This window comes from Anopheles stephensi, chromosome 3 (genome assembly GCF_013141755.1).
Source record: "Anopheles stephensi strain Indian chromosome 3, UCI_ANSTEP_V1.0, whole genome shotgun sequence".
Taxonomy (NCBI): Eukaryota; Metazoa; Arthropoda; class Insecta; order Diptera; family Culicidae; genus Anopheles; species Anopheles stephensi.
This window is the reverse complement of record NC_050203.1, coordinates 25,409,653-25,428,104: the sequence shown is the minus strand read 5'-3', so window position 1 is coordinate 25,428,104 and position 18,452 is coordinate 25,409,653. Positions and strand designations below refer to the sequence as shown.

Here is an 18,452-nt window from a genome sequence, read left to right as displayed (position 1 = left end):
TTTCCATTATTTTTCGTGCCCTTATTCTCATTTAACTGTTTTCTATTCCCCATGTTCCCGTAACAGTATATCGAACTATCCTAACTATTCCGATCACATAACACCGCCGGCCCGCTTTTCGGATCTGCTCGGCCGGGACGCGACGCTCGCCGTATCGTCCGTCAATCCATCAAGCTTGGGCAGTGCGACGGAGATCGGTAGCAATGTGGTGGGCAAAAAGTCAAGCAACCATTCGCCCCGACCGCGTGCCAATCAGAAGCTGCAACGGGAAGCGTTTCAGATTAATGTGTAAAGGCCCCTTCAAAAACGGGTGTCCGGGCGAAATACAACGACGAATAAAACCGACAAAAAGCTAGCCATTGGTGCCCGCCTAAACAATCTTCCATCAAAACGTCGGTTAAAAACACACACACACATGTGTTTGTGGAAAACAACGGACTAAACGCTGAACTACAAATACATGGAAACACGCTTCCCGAGACCTACTGTAACACGAAGAAAAGCCAAAAACCAAACCGGGGGACGACGTTTTGATCACCAGCCATCCTTGGAAAATGAGTGTTTTATACGTATATTTTTATAGAATATTAATGAAAGTTCTTCGCATAGCAAAAAAAACACACACACAGACTAACGTACACACCTCATACAAAGCCGTTTAATCGATCATGCATCACTAGCATTCATTTTGCTTTACTCAAACCCAACCCAAACCCAAATAGACAAACAAACAAGCGAAACAGTAAACTTCTAACTATTGAAGAAGCGAATTGAATATACAAATCGTATAACAAAAATGCAGATAGCACGCGAAAAGCACAAAAAGAAACAAAAAAGCGATCCAAAAACGATAGTATAATTGTTAGTGGTAATGGAAACTAAACGGATGAGAACAGGTTTAGGAGAGAACAAAAGGAAGAGAGAAAAAAATCGTCAAACAAATAAACAGCCAAACGAAACATGATAAAACAAGCGGTACGAAAGAATGTAAAAGAAAAATGAACAAAAAATATATAGAAAAATCTCCCACTAGATAGTATTGTTGGAAGAATGGTAAGAAAACAAATTGAACAAAAAACAAATTGATTAGAACTTAAAACTTCAAGAAAAATCACACATTCATACACAGAAAAACACATACATGCATTTAACTCTAAAAGAGATGTAGACTAATGAAAAATCACAAAAATCTCGTTTTTCTCGAAGGCAGCTACAGTTAGTAACTGTCCCCTCTTTCACTGATCAGATCTTTATATCCTCGTACTCGACTCACTTCATCTTACACATTGTTACGTTTAACGAAGCTCGTCCCCGAAATAGTTTAACTAAGGCAATGTGTTCTCTCTATTTTATTCTTGCTTCTCCAAAACAAAAAAAAAACCTGGACCAACCTTAAACTCTGTACGTTACAGTTTCTGCATTTTGCAAAGCCTTTTAATAGACTAGTCTGATCGTTGAAGCGATGAACACGTTTTACAGGGTTTCCCAACGTTGTGTTGACAGCTTCGAACAAGAAAACAAACCTTCCTCAATTGCATATATAGAAAAGATGAACGAAAGGAACACGCTTGTTATGAAAAGCACTCGTTATGAATTGGAAATAATACGGAGATTCTTAAATACGGCTAATGTTTTCAAATCAACTACCGATCAAAGACAACTCCCGCTGTAGAAAAGTATAAGCAACCGTTGAAGCTAATCTTTAACGAGGATTGCTATGCCTCATACGAACTGGAATCGATTTGTTTGTGAGAATGGTAAAAAAATATTTTTTTTCTTTTCTTTACAATGAATATAATTGGCCTTGTGTTTCTTTGGAACATAATTAATGTACATAAGGAACTGACAGTAAATAAAGAATAGCACGAACAATACGACAAAGGCAAACCGACAGGCACACGAAACTGATGCACAAGACAAATAATCATCTCATTCTGTGTTTTTCTTTCTGTTTTGCGAAATGCTACATTTGCTTTCTTATCTAACATTTTAGCAGTGCCTTGTACCACAAACACCGATCACAGCTAACTTGCTGTACCGCACATTCGCTTTTTTCTCACTCTCCTTCGATCGCAGGGAGGAACCATGATAAGGCTGTTATCGTCACCGTTACATTAAAATGTTACATGCCTGATTTAAAATGTTGTCGCTGTATTTTCACCATGTAAATTGCGACATCTTCAGTCATCTGCCACAGAGAGAACTAGTACTTGAAATTTTTGGCTTCAACTTATTTTTTTATATTTCTAGTCAAGCTTTTTAATAATTTTACGACTTTTTCAACCATTTCCATATTTTTGTTAAAAAAATACTTACGAAAACAAGCTCGAACTGACAACTCTGAACCAAAAACAAAACAACTCTCAATAACCCATCTACAATACAACTCTACCAAAACGTATTTAAAAAAAAGATAGACACCAGAAGCCCCCTTTTACTCCGAAAATAACATATCCCGAGTGTAGGAGATGAACTGAAATTCATTCAAGTATAGATATTCATGCTGTCACTGTATCATTCCAATAGATCCATTTTTAGTTTTGCTTTCCCCAAACCAACGAGTTGCACACAGTTTGGTGTTGCAGTTCAATAAAGACAAGAACTAGTAATCCACAACTTCAACTCCAACACCCCTGAAACACACTAATACAACCGAATGCAAAACTCCAAAGCAGACATTAACTAAAAGCCTAGGAAAGTGCATCTGAAAATGCATCTCAACTAGTAGTAGCCAGTAAGTGTTGCGCGTGATCGAGGTGACCAGAACGAGAGACCAGAGCAGTTTGCTACGCAACATAACTTATGTCTGTGTCGGTGGTGAAAGGAAACTAGGCTAAACAAAGTAAATGAAAAACAAAACCAATGAGACAATATCGAATGAACCCATTCCAGGTGTGTAGAGCGTAAAAGCAAAGCAGCAAATACATCGTAAAACGGATGTTTGAACGGACTGTTTTGAACGATCGTTGTTTTCGTTAAGTTGCGAAACATTTTCCATTTGTTTTCAATCGATCGATATGATAAGATACGTGTTATATTTGTATATAAATATATTTATAGGAAGAATGGGAGCGATTACGAAGGGAAGATAAAACCACACAGGATGATGATGTTGGTTAGCCGACTGAAGGTTACGTTGAAAATAGCAACAGACTAAGGGCGCTAAGCGTTAGACTTTCAGGTCTAAAGTGAAGCCTTTGGAAGGATTTGGTTCCGTTAAATATACAGAGCAGAGCAAAATACAACCATTACAATAAACAGATTGCCAACCTCAGCGAGAGACTCTTCTACACCGAACTACAATACTTGCCCAAACCAAACCAAACCAAAACCAAAAAAAAGGAAAGTAGAAAGGTACTACAAAACAAAACAACATTGGTAACAGGTTTTGAATTTTGATTTTTTTTCTTTAGCTCCAGTCATTCACAACTGCATCTAATAAAACAAAGTCACACATACACTCGTACGCATCATATAACACAGACGAAAACTCCCTTTTCTCCGTTGGTAAATGCTTGCGATCGTACAGACAAAATTTAGCAAAATCTTGTAAAGTTAGTCAAAAACGATGAAGCAAACAGAACAGGAAGGGAAACCCCTGCATGTACATCATTAAACCACTGATGAAAAATAGAAACTTAACCAACGACCGTGACGCGATCGCAGCGCAGAGAAAAAACACGAACAACTATTGAAACGAATAGAAAATAAAATACAACAAACGAATACATTTCGTGCCATTTTGAGCGATAAATGAAGGAATCGATTTTAATGGATGATTATTGGTGAAACAGAAAGAGACAGAGAGAAAAAAAACACACTCAAAAAAAAACTACAAAGAAACAATAGAACGAATATCAGACTACTGGAGGAAATGATAAAAATAAAGCACGATGCAAAAAAGACACGAACGAATAAGAGAAACAAAATACAAACTAAAGTGTGTTGGTTGCGTTTTCTTTCCCTGTAAGTGGGCGCCAGTAGAGCTCGCATCTTGTGTTGCACCATAGTTTAGTTGTTTTGTTTTTCTGCAATATATATTTGTTTTCCATTTCACATTATCTAACAATGCTCACAGGTTGATGCTTCATCGCTACACGGAAGAGAAAGGAAAGAGAGTGTATCGCGCAAAGAAGAAGTCAAGGCGGCACCGAGATTAGCTTAAACGTAAACAAAAAACACTAATAACGTACACTCTCTTCCGCTGAACCAGATCTTCCAAAATATGTCCTTTCGCTACAGCTCATCTGTAAAAAAAAGAAAGGTTCTACTAACACACCCGTATAGTTCACTGGAAGGGACTGATCGGCCGCGCAACGGGAGGGCCACTGTTCCGTGCTGAACGTCGCCACGTGCTGCTATTCAAAATAGCGATGCGTTGAAACGATGTGAAATATTTCAACCGCGCTCTTTCGTTCAGTTGAAATGTTTCACGCTGCTTCAAAACACCGCAGAGACGGTACTTTTCGATATTAGTTTAGTAGGTTTTTTCTTCAATATTTTGTTTGTCCTATCTGTCTCTGCTGCAAACGAGGAGCAGTCACAATAAAACCGAAAACTCGGGTGTGAGAATCGTTACGCTATATAGTTTGCAAAACAAGTGTCTACACAGGCACGTGTGAACACTCTTCTTTCACGTTTCACACTTCAAATATATTCTTCTCTCCTTCGCTCTTTACAGCCCTTGGTGGCATACGCATCATCAATCTCTATTTTACAAAACCTCCTAACGCCTAGCAAAACCCTCCTAAAACACGTTCCAAGATATGTTCGACAGATGCAACCGGAAGTGAACCTCTTCCAATCAATAAGGGAAACTGCACCGTTCGCACTACTCGCTCGGGCTAACCTACAGCACAGCAAACAAACAACACATCCGAAATGAATTCGGTACAACATTTACACACTTTCCTTCCTCGGCTGCTTAGTGTCTCTATCTAACCTCCACTCGCTTAATTTCTCGTAAAGCTGTACCGGTTTTTACCCGCAGAAAAAAAAAAACGCAGCACACGAGCACAAAGGAAAGAAACGAACAGTTAATGCATGCGTGTGTGGTTTTTCTTCTCCCTCTTTTTTTTTTTGTTTCTGTATGTAAGTATACATATACATATATAACAACATCTAGATTTTCTTACGTGCTAAGAAAAAAAATTATAATAATAGTAAACAAAATAAACCAACCGAAAACCCACACCTATCCTAGCCTGGGCGAAGATTCTAATACATGATCGGTTTTGCTTTACATTGATCAACAACGTAACCGGTGAAACGCTTAAGGAACTTTGGATACTCTTTCTTATAGATAGCGCGCAGCACGGTTGCTGGGGCCCAGCCGCCAGGATTTACTGTTTTGTGTGTGAGAAAGAGAGAGAAATGGAAGAAAAAAACAATGGTCACAAACGTGGAATTAGTTTCAGAAGAGAGGAAAGAATTCAGCAATGCTTTACCGGTGGAGCAGTAGGTAATTTTGCAGGTCAGATCGTCACGCGTTGCCGTTTTGCTGTCCTTGCCCGGTGGCAGGTAGGTCTGGCAAACTAATATCACCGTTAGATAGATTCGTACACATTTGCCTTGGTTGGCGGGCTGAAAGATGGAAGCATTGGATATTTAAATAAAAAAAAAAGTTGCTCGACTAGTGTTAATGATTCTATTTTTAAAATAAACTATTCGACATATTAGTGAAGCGTGAATGGATCACGTTGATGCAAAATAAAAGCTGTTTTCCACTGGCAGATCGTATCACTGCATAACACAGTCCAACGTAACGGAAAGGTGCAATTTTTATATAACAACACAGATGTGCAAGGGACGATAAAATCAAACACACTTTACGGAAGAGTGCACAAGATACGCGCACCAGATAAAAACTCAGGCGAAAACAAAATCCCATCCAGCCACGAGAGACACGCAAAAAACAATGTTCCCCTCACATCAACATAACGCACGTTAAGTGGCAATTAAAACATGTAACTTTAATAACTAGACCACAAACTGCAGCAAACACCACTTACCGGATACTCTTCGTTCTGATTGGAATGATTGCACACGATCCACACATCATTCGCACCGGCATCGACGTTATCGGTGATGCGGCGCATATGCGACCAGAACAGTGCATCCCGCTGGCTGGCGGGCCAGATCCGCTTGTACGTCTGCAGAAAGACGAGCGTGTCCGGTGCAACGTTATCTACGATCTGCACATCCTCCAGCGTCGTTTCCCAATCGTTTCGGTACGCCGGATCGAAGAAGTAATGGCACATTTCGCGAGCAGTCACACCCTTTACGACGTGGCACGATTTGAGCGGATCGATCACCATGCCGTCCACCTCCTCCTCCCGCCGGTACATCTTCATTTCACCCTCGTCCGCAAACAGTTGCCACCCGTTTCCATCCTCGCCCACGCCTTGCCGCGCCTGCGTTAGCTGCTCCGTACAGATACGATCGATTTCTGGCCAAAGTTTGTGGCTCTTCGCCTGTGCACCGGTGCCGAAGTCTTCCGACAGCTGCGGTATCTCGTCCTCCGTTTCGGCGTTCGGACTGTGCAGCGAACTAACGGTGCTTATCTGGGACTAGACATTTTGCGAGAGAAAAATCGGGAAACATCAATATCATGGCGCGCTTGAAGCTTTACTCAACATGCTTTGCATTACCTGTTGCGATTGGTACTTCAGCCGGACGCGCAGTTGACGATCCTCCTCGATCTTGTCCAGTCCCGTTTCGACCGCGTCGAAGAACTCATCCTCCGGTATAGTTGAATGTGGTCCTTCCTAATTAAGCAGCAATGAGATAGGGTAAACGGGCCATTAGTAAAGTATTTAAGCATCATTCTGTTCATGTCATTTAAGAAACATTCTGCTTGTTGAAACCCTGACTAAGCGATATTGGTTCAACAAAAATTTGTCACATCTTCATCAAACAACACCATCGAACGAGCATCTCCTCACTCTCTCCTACTTCACATCTAACTAATGAGTCACCCTTCTTGGGCAGTAAACGTCTGCCGGATCTAATTGTTTAATCATATCGACGCATCTGCACACTCTTTGCACAGTGAGTATCGCGTTCTCGGACGCCCAAAGAAATGCTACAGTGAATTAAACATTCATCGCACACTTGCATCCAGACCCAATCCAGAAACGGAGAAAAAGAATGTTTCCATTTTGGTCTCATAAAACCCGATGATCGCAACAATTTCTATTTCATCTGGGACGAAGCGTAAATATTAATACACTAATCGCTGCTTTCATAATCGTGCGATCCCACGGTGACGACATCGTTCGTCCAAGCATGGTCCCAAAGTCGCGTGGACACGTTCGTCATTGGCGAAGTGACGCACATACGAGGAATATTAAACAGCAGCTCCTTGAACATTTGAAGAGATAGTAGCACTGGGTTTTAATTTTTATTCCCTCGAACTCTCGAAAAGTTTGAGAGTGATTTAACACGAATCCTGAACTTGAAAAGGCACCCTTCGCTTCACCCTGTCAATCAATTAGCTACACTTCGAAAGGATACAGCAGCAGCAGCGGCAGCAGTAAACTAATCACCAAAACTATCTTCACATGGTCCTTCAACACGAAATGCAAAGAGCAAAGGTTGCTTAACAGTTCAGACGCTACTAATTAATCAATTCTTTCGCCTGACCCTAGCCTTGTGGTCCGTTTAGAGATGATGCTCCGTCAAAATACCCTCTCCTAATTCCAAACGTTTTTCGAACGGCAACGAGTCCAGTGCAAAAGTTAGTCGCTACGCTGCGGCACTATTCAGCAGATGTGTGACCAAAGTGTGACCATCGAGGCGATCTATCCGGTGTGTCACACACGCACCCCGGCCGGGTGGCTCGTTTGCTTTCCGGATGATCTTCCGAATGCTTCAGTTGCTTTGATGTCTCGAATATTGCAGGCCGAATCGAACACCGCACCGCAGAGAAAACGCAACACCGTTGGATGACCTTAGCCTTGGCTTGGTTTTTTTAGAGACCGACACATTTATTTATCGGTTGCGTTTTTTCGTAAAGTGACGTTTTGCATATCATTCCAAGTTCCGGACCGGCGAATACCAGTCAAAGTGATCTTGAATAATATTACACTGTTCTATTCCATCATTTAAAGACTTTTGATAGCTGATTTTAATGTGTAAATAGGATGTTTCCTCCAGAGATAATGCTCGAGAAGGTGTGCGCTTTTGGGGAGGGTTATATCATTTAACCGGCAACCTTAAAAAAACTTGGAATTGCCGTTAAAAATACGTAGGCTCAAGGTTTATCATTGAAATTCCAAACATTAACAAATTGCATATGGCGCATGTAAAGAAGACGTCCACAGCACGTGGAGAGTACGTATGGGACGATCATGTTTGGAACTGTATAGGACATAAACAACATGCCATGTTTAATATTCTACACGGCTTATCCTTAGGGGTTAGTAAACAATCCAGAGAACCTAATCCCTGGTTTCTTGAGATTTATCTTGGAGATACCTTGAAAAGTATACGAGATTTTGAATATTTCGGTGGGTTTGAAGAGACTTATAGACTATTGATGGCATTGGTTTACCCATCTGATGGTAACTCGTTTGAAGATCATCTTTTCTATTTTTTTTATCTTAAAAATCGACGAGCTTCCAAACACCTCCAATTCTAGAGACTGTCAATCTACCCAGAGTTTGACGATCTATATTCACTTGACAGTAGTATTAAATATCACAATTACTTGTGCTTGTACTTCGGATTATTGTACTTCTATGGAGCTACAACTTAGCGGGATTCTTCTTCTTCTTCCTTCGCACTGCAACCTTGATAGGTCTCGGTCTACCATTTCTGACATTTTTTTCTGGCTATCGTCTCGGCCATCGGACCGCCCCAAGAGAGGTTCATACGTATTGACCCTTGATAGTAGTACTGCACAATGGTCGACTACGTCACAAATCCTACCCAAACAGGGCTAACAGAATTCCTAACTCTATGAAATTTAAAAAAAAAACTCGTCCTTTTTGAAGCCGACTCGTACTTCACATGGATACTTTAAATTTGGAATCCCGATGAAAGTTTGTATGTTCCTGCCAAATGGTCCGAGGAATACACTCCTTACAGGCTCTCCCGTTTCCACATTAAATTTTTCCGTAACAAAAAATCCCATTAAAACACATTAAATCTGTACAGCTGTGGGGAAGCAAAAATAATTGCCTGTGTAATATCAACAAGCGCGCTTAAATGCACCGAACAAACAGCTAAACAAAAGGAACCGGAGCTCGAAGTAAACAGCACAGCGCGCAGAGCAATCATCACAACCTGGCCGAGCAGCAATCCCATTTTCGTCGAAGATCGAATTTACATTTCAGACCCTGGGTCGTTATCGGACGCCCGCCGAAACACCACCAAGCGTGCGTGGCGGGCAATGGCGGGCAAATAAAATTGGCAGACCAAAGCCAATAGACACATCGTCACCGGGCTCTGAACATTAATGGATACCGCGAGCGCGACGCCAACTGGGCCAGGGTTATGGGTGGGCCAGAGTGTCGAAAACAATTGTTTACATTTTGGTAAAGACATGTTCGATTCCTCGCCTCGTCGCCGGCGGAATGGATCATAATTTTGTTGCAAAAAGGGTAATGGCATGTTTCGATACGATGTGAGCTCAGAGCCTGCATTGATTGGCAGCAATCACTCCGGACCAACGGATCTCGTTTGCGTAATCGTTAAGTGACATGGACGCCAAATTTTTGACCCGGAGAAGGTTAAGTCCAATCTGACGATCAGTAACAGGAGTATTAGATCAAGATATTGTTTGAGGCACAGGTAAGTAATTAAATTCACAGCATCATTCAAATCGCGATATTTCGTCCTCGCAGTTTCTAAGTTCTTGTCGAGAAAGCGTCAACCTAGCCTTTGTTTATATAAGAACTAACTTCACACAGTTGCCCTCACCCAACACCCATCATTTGCACTTTAAATAAAACACCTACTATTTCCTTCCTCAGGAGCCCTTTGAACAATCGAGCCGTTGTCAGCGAAGGCATGTTTAGCTCGAGCCAGTCGTTTCCACTTGTGTACACCACTTTTCAAATGATGATCACGATCACCACACAATCGACACTCAAAATTCGCAAACTTGTCACCAAACTTCACAACTTCACCTCTTGCAACACACTCGACGATACGACGGTAAGGTTTGACCGCGAATGATAACTGTTACGGCGAGCGAAGAGATTGCTCGGTTTGAGGTAAAAGTTTTCCGAAACACGTTTCGGCGAACCCGTGGCAAAAGGTACCCGTCCTTGGAAGTTTTGGCAAAGCGACACCGTCACCGATAATCGACGGGAAGCTACACTTTATAGCACGAAGACACTATGCACACACGCACAACAACCAGTAACGATCGCGGGTCTGAACTTTGAAAACTTGGAACAGATTTAAGGTTTAAGCTTTCGAGTGAAAAACCCCAGCGCGGTGTCTGATCCGTACGACGGTACGACCGAAAGTGACAGTGGGCATCGTAACGACACGCAGCGGTTGACGCGCTTGGCTTGGCGACGGAGTTGTTGTTGCGTTGTGCCTACCGAACAACACAACAACTTCGCTGCGAGGGTGCGAACGAGATCGGGCGGGTTTTGTGTTGTTGTGGCGGTGAATAGGGCAGCCGATTTAAGCCACTTCGAGTTTCGGAGTGTTCGGGAAGTTTGGCAGCGGCTGAGACGCATTCCAAGTGATGCCTGAGACGGTTTTTACCGACCGCCTAAGTGTGGCAACACGGCACCACCGATTACAACAGTGCGTTACATCCGAGCAAGCACGAAGATATATTGATTTATCATCAGCAATTCCTCCTCTTATAGAAAGAGATATGGGAAAAAAGGGCATTTAAATATGTTGAAATTTAAAACGTGGCTATGTCTACATATTAAGATTTTTAACTTCAGTTCCAATTATGTAACTCACAAATCACAAAAAACGCTTAATTAACTACGCTCCCATGAAATAATCTCCTAGTGTAGTCGGAAAATGAATTTCCCTGGACATAACTCGATTGCTTAAGGTAGGGCGCGGGCTCATGTTTCGAAGCTTAACTGGACACGATGACTTCCCGCTTTTTAATCATAATTATTTAATTTCCTGTTATACTTCCCAGCGTTTGCTGGTCGCTGCAGTTTATTGCTTCGCTTACCGAGGAAAGCCTACTTTTTAAAGTTTAAATACATTTTCTTAAGCGCTTAGAGCAAATCACAAGACACTTGGAAGGAGGAACATGTTTAATAATAAGCAACCACTACTCCAACTAGCCAGCCAGCTCGATGTAAACACAATTGTAAACAATTCGGCATGCATCTTGCACAATAAATCGTACCAGCCAGCTTCACTTTCATTACAACCGTCTCGGCAGCGTGTGTCCAATCGAATGACGCGCCCCTTCCATCTCCCAGCGCAAAACAACCATTAGCCGGTGCAGATTCGGCGAGTCTGGGCCTGCTCGGTGTAGTTCGGGATTGTAAAGCAATTAGATCCGCAAGCCTGCTGCCGGGTTTTATGACAAAAATATCAATCAACAGTTCAACACCCAACCTTTAATAAGCTTTATTGCAGTGGAAAGGAACAATGGCGATACTGCGTTTTGAACGACCAACACTTGCCGCTCGGGAGTTGGTTGTTTGGAAATGAAATAAACTCATTGGCCAATCGCAAATAATGCTTCTGCAATCTGTGCACTCACAGCGTGTGGGTTCGTATGTTGAGCTGACCATTGGGTCCTTTCAGATAGAATGGATTTACTTTCTAGTGATAGTGATCGGTGGATGAAGACCTTGAGCTGATCATACGATCGTCAAGCCATAAAAGAAGACTTTTTCCTAGTGGGAAGTGGTTAATGTGGCATTCATCAAGATCGAGTTGATATTCAAGTCTCAGTAGGGATAATGAAACTGATAATAGACAACAGTGATCACAACCTGAATTATGATCTCCATATTCCAGCTATTCTTTGTGTTCTTCGTGTATAAAACCAGCCACAAGGAACAATTCGTAAATAATACTATCAAAAGCGAAAGTATGATTACTAAATCGAAATCCCCAATCTCGTCTCGCCCAACTTTTTAACCCAACTTCTCGACGGATGCCATCCAAGAAATTGCGTAACGTTTGTTTATAACCCGAACCGAAACAACGTGTAGGTAACACAGCAAAAAAAAACAGGGAAAAGATTGAGAAAATGAATGTGTGTCAGTATCGCCGAAAACAGAAAAAGAGCAAACAATAGGGGGAACACACCGATCCATCCAGTAGCAGCAGCAGCAGCAGCAGCTGCTAGATATTGTGGCCTGCCGCCATCAAGAGATAAACGAACTTTGGGACACACGTACGTATCGCGTTCAAGGTTGCAGCAACATTATGTATATGTGGCATGCTTTTTCCTCCTCATTCAGCGGAGGAGATGGGGAACCGTTGCTGAATTCCTCCTCGCGAACCGACAGTGCTATGTAATAAAGGGAGCCTCGACTTGACCTAGGCTACCTAGGCAGAGTTATGCGGGCAAGTGTGCCGAATGTTAGGAGGAGTTTTGCTCACGCAAAAAAAAAGATAGTTAACGGATCATTATTATGATGAGCTTAAGCATTTTAGCTAACGATCCATCTCTTTTTTACACAACTTTAGCGGTTCGTCTATATGAATTATTCGTAAAGCTATGAATAATATAACAGGCAATCATTACACATGGGAGCAATCGAGTGGAACAACAAGATGTAAAACACATCGCTACAATTATCCAACATCTCTCACTTTGTGACCTACATTGAGCCTGTTTCGACATCCTTTCACTTTCAAAAAATGACAGAGTAGATTTCGGGACAACTTGCTCCTGTACTCCTGTGCTGAGATGGGGAATTGTACTTTAACGCTGAAAACTCAAAGATTTTAAGCAACTTATTCCTGACATTAAATTGAATTCTGTGAAGGAACAGATATAAAAAACTCAGTATTTAACAATTCTAAGCTATGATATCTCCACATTCTAAAGGCATCAGACAAACATAATGTCCATCCTTCCGAGATGACTATATGACAGTAAGCTGACACTGAAGTCATTCTTTCACTATTTTCAACCCTTTTTGAGGGCTAAACGATCAATTAGGATTTGTTCAAAAAATTCTACTGGTAGCTGTTGTGGTGAATAATTGGTTGTCTCATCTAGCAATGTCGCACCCTCTGAACACATTTTTCATGTGCCCAGCCAGCGACTCATTTTGAATGATTGTCTGCCTGCTGACCAGACATGGACGACAGGATCTTTTTCGACCTATCGACAAACGATCTGACACCCGCTTCCAGGGTGCAGAACAAAAAGGGCCAAAGGGCCTCGGCTCTCGTGAGCTTTTGACACATTTTACACTCTTACATGACTGTTGATTGGCCGACCCTGATTCTATTTGATATTCCAAATGGAAGCCAAATCGTCTTTAACCAGTGGAGAAGTAGTGCCTTAAAATCTCAAAGTTTATCTCTCAGGAATAGAGACGAAAAAATCTTCAAAAGCATGAACATCTCTTCAAACGGAGTATTTTTAATGTTTTGGCAAGTAACTCCAATTCAACTGATAATGTAACAGACTTGATACGGAATTCGACTGATGGTTGATATGATTGTTGATCAGGGCACATGGTTATCGTATATCACTGAAACTTTAGCTGCGCAGCTGATCTTCAAAACTCCAAAATGCTCCAAATGGACAAACGAATAAAACTCGTCCAAGAAGGAATAATTCAAAAGCGGGACATTCGAGAGCGCGCGCATTCGGAACCGGGATCAAATGCCTGCTGCGACGGGATCAAGAGCGATCAAACTAATAGACATTCCACCCCAAAACTGTCGCACACATACACATACGCACCACCCAACAACCCAACACCACCCGACACGGATTACGCGTGCGACCATGCGTCCATCGACCGCGTACCAAACCCAACGAAAGCGAAACGAGGCTACGAGCGTTAGGTGGTGAATTTTAAGTTTGGCGGTCATCGATCGCCTTACGATCGTACGATACCGAGCGGCGCACATCAACCGCAAGATGACAAAACAGGTTTGCTGCGGCTGTTAAGAGTGCAATTCCTAAACACGCATGAACGAAACGAACCATCATCATCCAGTGAGTTCCAAACATTCAGTTCCACATCCCACCATCATCGGCAAAGCAAAGGGCAACATCTAGGGCGCGAGCTTCTTCGGGTTTGGATTGCACACAACAACAAAAAATCACCCTTCGCCACGCGCTTGGCCGTAGCCGGGAACCATGACCTATAATCTGGGAACAGGTTTCCGTTGGGTCGACGAACAGCGAGCGCGCGCGAGCCTTCATTTCCGATGATGCTCCCGATGCGCGTGCCATCGCCCTTCGACGCCAAATGAAGCAACAAGCGTCGGCAACAATTCACACCCCAAAACATAACATACCACAGCGCCCGCCCGTTTGGCGACAACGACAACAAGAAGCAGACAAAAAACGAATCGATGCGCCTCACCGTTGGCTACTGTTTTGCAAACGAAAGTACTAAATGTTTCGGTACGGCTCAGGGTCAATTCGCTGCTTTTATCGCACTGTACCCGGAGTTCCCCGTTTCGCTTATCGGGCGAGGCGCATACTTAAGTCAGAGTAAGGCCTGCGGTAACGTGTTGCTGTTGTTTTGATTTCTTTGCGAACCATTTGGCCCGCGGATCTTCGCCGATCACAAACAGTACAGGGTCAAAGCCGCTGAAGGGCAAGAAATGGGTGAGAAAACTCCCAATCACTAGTACGCGACGTACCGGTGTGGCACGTAAATGTGGTTAAACGGTATGTTAAAACGATTAAAACGATGATTGGAAGGTCGTAAAGCGAGGGTTATCGTGTGGTTTCTGAGCAATTGAGCAATTCAAAGCATTAAACTGTATCGAACGATCAAACAAGGCGATAAGATTTATCTACCATCAGCACAGCTAGGTGATAAATATTGCCATTTGCTTATTTTACTTTTATAAAGCTACCGAGCGTCATACAAAGAAGGAGGGTAATTTTTTTTTCCTCTGGTTAGTATTGGAAAGTGATTTGCCTACGTAAATGCGCCGTTAAAGCTAATAGGTGTGCTTAACGCGTGCTTGGCCATGGATTGTTAAAAACCCAAACGAACCAAAAAAACGTAAATTACTAATCAGAGAACGTATGATGTGGCAAAACCGAATCAGTAATATGTGTATGTTAGTACAGTTGGTCCCATTCGTAATGTGACACCCGAAAATTTATTCGTGGTGTAAAGGTGGCTGCTTTTAAGTTGCGAACGGCAGTAAATAGGAATATTCTGAGTATTAACTATTCCACTCTTTCACAAGACTTAACTTCAATTCATATATTTCAATAGCTTCTCTAGACCCCTTTAAACAACTATAGGATGAACCCTTTCGACTAGGTGCTCTGAATAGCGAGGGCTGTGACGACCACTGTTAAATGTAGGAACTGTTAAATTCGCTATTTCTATAAAGGCATTTCTATGAATAAAATATTTATTTTTACCCAAAAAATTCTAAATGGCGATGCAAAAAAAAATTATTCGTTTCAACTAGAGACATGAAAACAAGTAACAGAATTGAATAGAAAATTACGACTGTGAGCAATTATGAAATTGCATAATGAATACTTTTGACTTCCTGGACACTTACTAAGTAAAGAATTTGATTAAAAACAGCGAAATGAAGAGTAGTTTTCGGCTCATTGGTACCCAGTACATCGTAAAAAGCTATAAAAAGCCGTTGGGGACGGCAAAATTACATGCTGTGAGTGTCACTTAAGATGAGAGCCACTGTATCCGAGGTGGTTATTATTAAAATTTTATATAAATTTACGACAATATAAAAATGTTCTAAAATAATGTTGTCGTAACTTCCACACTTCATTTTTAAACACCCAGCTTATTCGTTATTCATTTAACTTCCAAAACCACAAGAGTTTTCAAACCATTTGTTGGTATTCCCGAACGTCCGAACTTACCTGGGATGAGGTGCCTTTAAACGGTTCGGAGAAGGAAATGTCTTCAAACCTTCCTCAAATATGTTCTCTTTGCAACATAGTCCTTAACAATACGACCAGGCGATTATAGTCGCATTAAAAAAAAAATCTCCCTCAGAATAAACACCATTGTCCAGCGGAAATGAAATTCTATTGATAGTGGGTCAAAGAACACACCATCGAAACGGTGGCACAACCACCGATACCCCTTATCAGCGCGCTCCACAACGCAGATTGAACGTCTCTTGTGTATGCTCTGTTGAATCACAACACACGAATCATATGAACACGTTGCAAGACCGCTATCGCAAAACGTGCCTCATTTTGGTTCCACCCACCACCACCAGCAGCGAATGAGTAATGGGACAACAAAACGGTCCCACATAGACTGCCGCCACTTACCTCTAAATCTGGCCCAGGAATAACAGAATTTCTATTCTTCGACAGCTCATCTTTACAAGCTCTGCAAGTAAACGGAGATGGGGTGCAAAATTGTTACACGTGTTCAAATAAACCAAAATTGGTATCCTCCCGAAGAACCCCACCTGTACAGTTCTTCCGCCTTTCTCCGCCGTTCCTGTTCCTTGTCGAGCCGCTTCTTGAAGCTTTCCTCCTTCTGCGAAATAATATCGTGGCAGTGCTGCAGCGTAATGATCACGCCGGCGGTCGTCTCCCGGAACGTTATCGCTTCGCCACGGAAATCTATCGGCTTCAGCCCATCGCCCAGATCGAGCGGCGGTTGATCTTCGTTTTTGGCGTGAAGAGCGTCGAAGTAGCTGCAAAAGAGAAGCGATTTTTTCTTATGAGAATATGGTGCTTCCGAATGTAAAAACCGGCCGCAACTTACCGCTGCAGTGTGTCGATCTGCCCGTAAAGGATATCGCGAAACGTTTCGATTTCGTGCAGCTTCTCGCGCAGTCCGCGACTGACGCGCTTCAGGCTGCTACCGCTGGCCGTGGACAGAGTGTTCGATTGCAGCGAAATTGTGCTACCGTGGCGCCGTAAGCTAACCGTTTCCGGGATGTCCGTTTTGTACGACTGCAGTACCTCGATCCAGTTGCCCTTGTCTTCGGGCGTTTCGGCCCGCAGATACCACACGTTCTGGCCGATCGCCACATCAAACCGGCATTCGTCGAATTCGTGAGACTGTGGAGTTTTTAGGAGAGCAATTAGGGGAGAATTTCATTTTATGATAATTTGTGCATCCTCCGCAGAAGAGGATCGTCCGCAAGGAATGTGACCGGGGTTAATAGAGTCAATTGCATTCGGTGATAAATATTCCATCCACGGCGCTGGGCTACTCGTACTCGACCAGCGCTGTAATCAGCAGGAATATTCGGTGACTTGCAGCTATCGCACATTCCACCGATACACCACTTATCGGTTTCGATGCGGTCGAGGTCAGAGAACGATCGTACGACCAATTGAACTTTGGCTGTACCATCACTGCACTGCTTACCTTTATCGTTGCCTTCTGCAAACTGATCGCACCCCGGCATCCGAAATCACTGTCCTGTTCGCTTTTGTAGTACGACAGCGTCCCATCCTTCAGCACGATGAAGCGCGGCTGCCAGCCGTGTATGTAGTTCGTCCACTTGCTCAAATAACCCTGCAGCTCCAGGCTCCGCAGATTCAGTTCTACCTCTGAGTCATCGCTGTTCGAATTGTTCTGCCCATAGTAATCGTCGGCCATCGTTCCCCGTGTCCCAGGCTAGCGGTGCAAAGTTTTTCACGCAGCGTTTTCCTTCCACGACTCGCTCCACGCACTGCACTTCGTTGGCCAAGACTTTCCCAAAAACTAGCAGCGGCTCTAAAAGCAAGCAGCTTTCCACAACCAACTTTCTCTCGCTCGCACGGTGTGTTTTGTGTACGCTAGCCGCTATCCACTATCAGTGCGGCCTTTCTTTGCTGCCCGCTAGTTACGCGTTACTCGACCGGCCAGTGCAGAAATAGCAGAAACAAAACAAAAACGTTTGCCGAAACGAAATTTACTTGCTCACGGTAGCGGATCGGACCGTGCCCTACAGCGACTGTTTTACTGTTATTACTTTGGCTGCAAACGGAACGTTGTACAGATGTGCAAATTGCTATCAAATGGTTTGATGTGCTGGCAAACACATCTGGACCGTAATACCTAGAAGTAATTTGCGTGAAGATTAGATTCTGCGGTATTATTATTGTTTAGAAGTTTCCACCTTGCTTTTAACGAAAGCCGCCGTCAATCGGCAGAGGAAAACTGAACGAAAACGTCAACAGTGTCAGACAGTTAACGAAGGGTTGTTTTCTACCGGACTATGCACCGGCAAGGTGGACATATTTTTTAACATTTTTGCAAATTTTGCTTTTAATTTCGGAAAAAAATATTGCATACAAAAAACTTTACAATATTACCTACTTCAAAAATTTAACATTCAAGCGCTCGATCAAA

General features: G+C 42.7%; 2 protein-coding genes across 17 annotated transcripts in view; one reads left to right on the top strand and one right to left on the bottom strand.

Annotated features, from left to right (window-relative positions):
- Nucleotides 1-2,404, top strand: part of LOC118511415 (Down syndrome cell adhesion molecule-like protein Dscam2) — a 109,886-nt gene extending 107,482 nt beyond the window's left edge. For all 15 annotated transcript variants that reach the window (XM_036054480.1, XM_036054485.1, XM_036054481.1 and 12 more), the window contains one exon: nucleotides 67-2,404. In XM_036054480.1, coding sequence (XP_035910373.1) covers nucleotides 67-292 — 226 coding nt within the window. In that variant the 3' untranslated portion in view covers nucleotides 293-2,404. The remainder of the gene's footprint in view (nucleotides 1-66) is intronic.
- A 1,606-nt stretch (nucleotides 2,405-4,010) lies between these two features.
- Nucleotides 4,011-18,234, bottom strand: LOC118511417 (ceramide transfer protein). 2 transcript variants are annotated; one of them, XM_036054492.1, is made up of 8 exons: nucleotides 17,484-18,234; nucleotides 16,872-17,170; nucleotides 16,570-16,800; nucleotides 16,427-16,487; nucleotides 6,651-6,767; nucleotides 6,012-6,569; nucleotides 5,448-5,583; nucleotides 4,011-5,345 (listed from the first exon to the last, which is right to left on the bottom strand). In XM_036054492.1, the coding sequence occupies exons 1-8, from the start codon at nucleotides 17,715-17,717 to the stop codon at nucleotides 5,218-5,220; spliced, it is 1,764 nt and encodes a 587-aa protein (XP_035910385.1). In that variant the 5' UTR covers nucleotides 17,718-18,234; the 3' UTR covers nucleotides 4,011-5,217. The 2 variants fall into 2 exon arrangements, with proteins under 2 accessions (XP_035910385.1, XP_035910386.1); XM_036054493.1 differs by lacking the exons at nucleotides 16,427-16,487; nucleotides 16,570-16,800; nucleotides 16,872-17,170; nucleotides 17,484-18,234 and adding an exon at nucleotides 9,963-10,474.
- Between the last annotated feature and the right edge of the window lie 218 nt (nucleotides 18,235-18,452).

Excerpts from the sequence above, each read along its gene's own strand:
- LOC118511417 (XM_036054492.1), bottom strand. The coding sequence starts at position 17,717 with ATGGCCGACGATTACTATGGGCAGAACAATTCGAACAGCGATGACTCA. Across the intron at positions 16,488-16,569 it reads AAGGCGGAAGAACTGTACAG|AGCTTGTAAAGATGAGCTGT; the intron begins GTGGGGTTCTTC and ends GTTTACTTGCAG. Across the intron at positions 6,570-6,650 it reads TGAAGTACCAATCGCAACAG|TCCCAGATAAGCACCGTTAG; the intron begins GTAATGCAAAGC and ends CAAAATGTCTAG.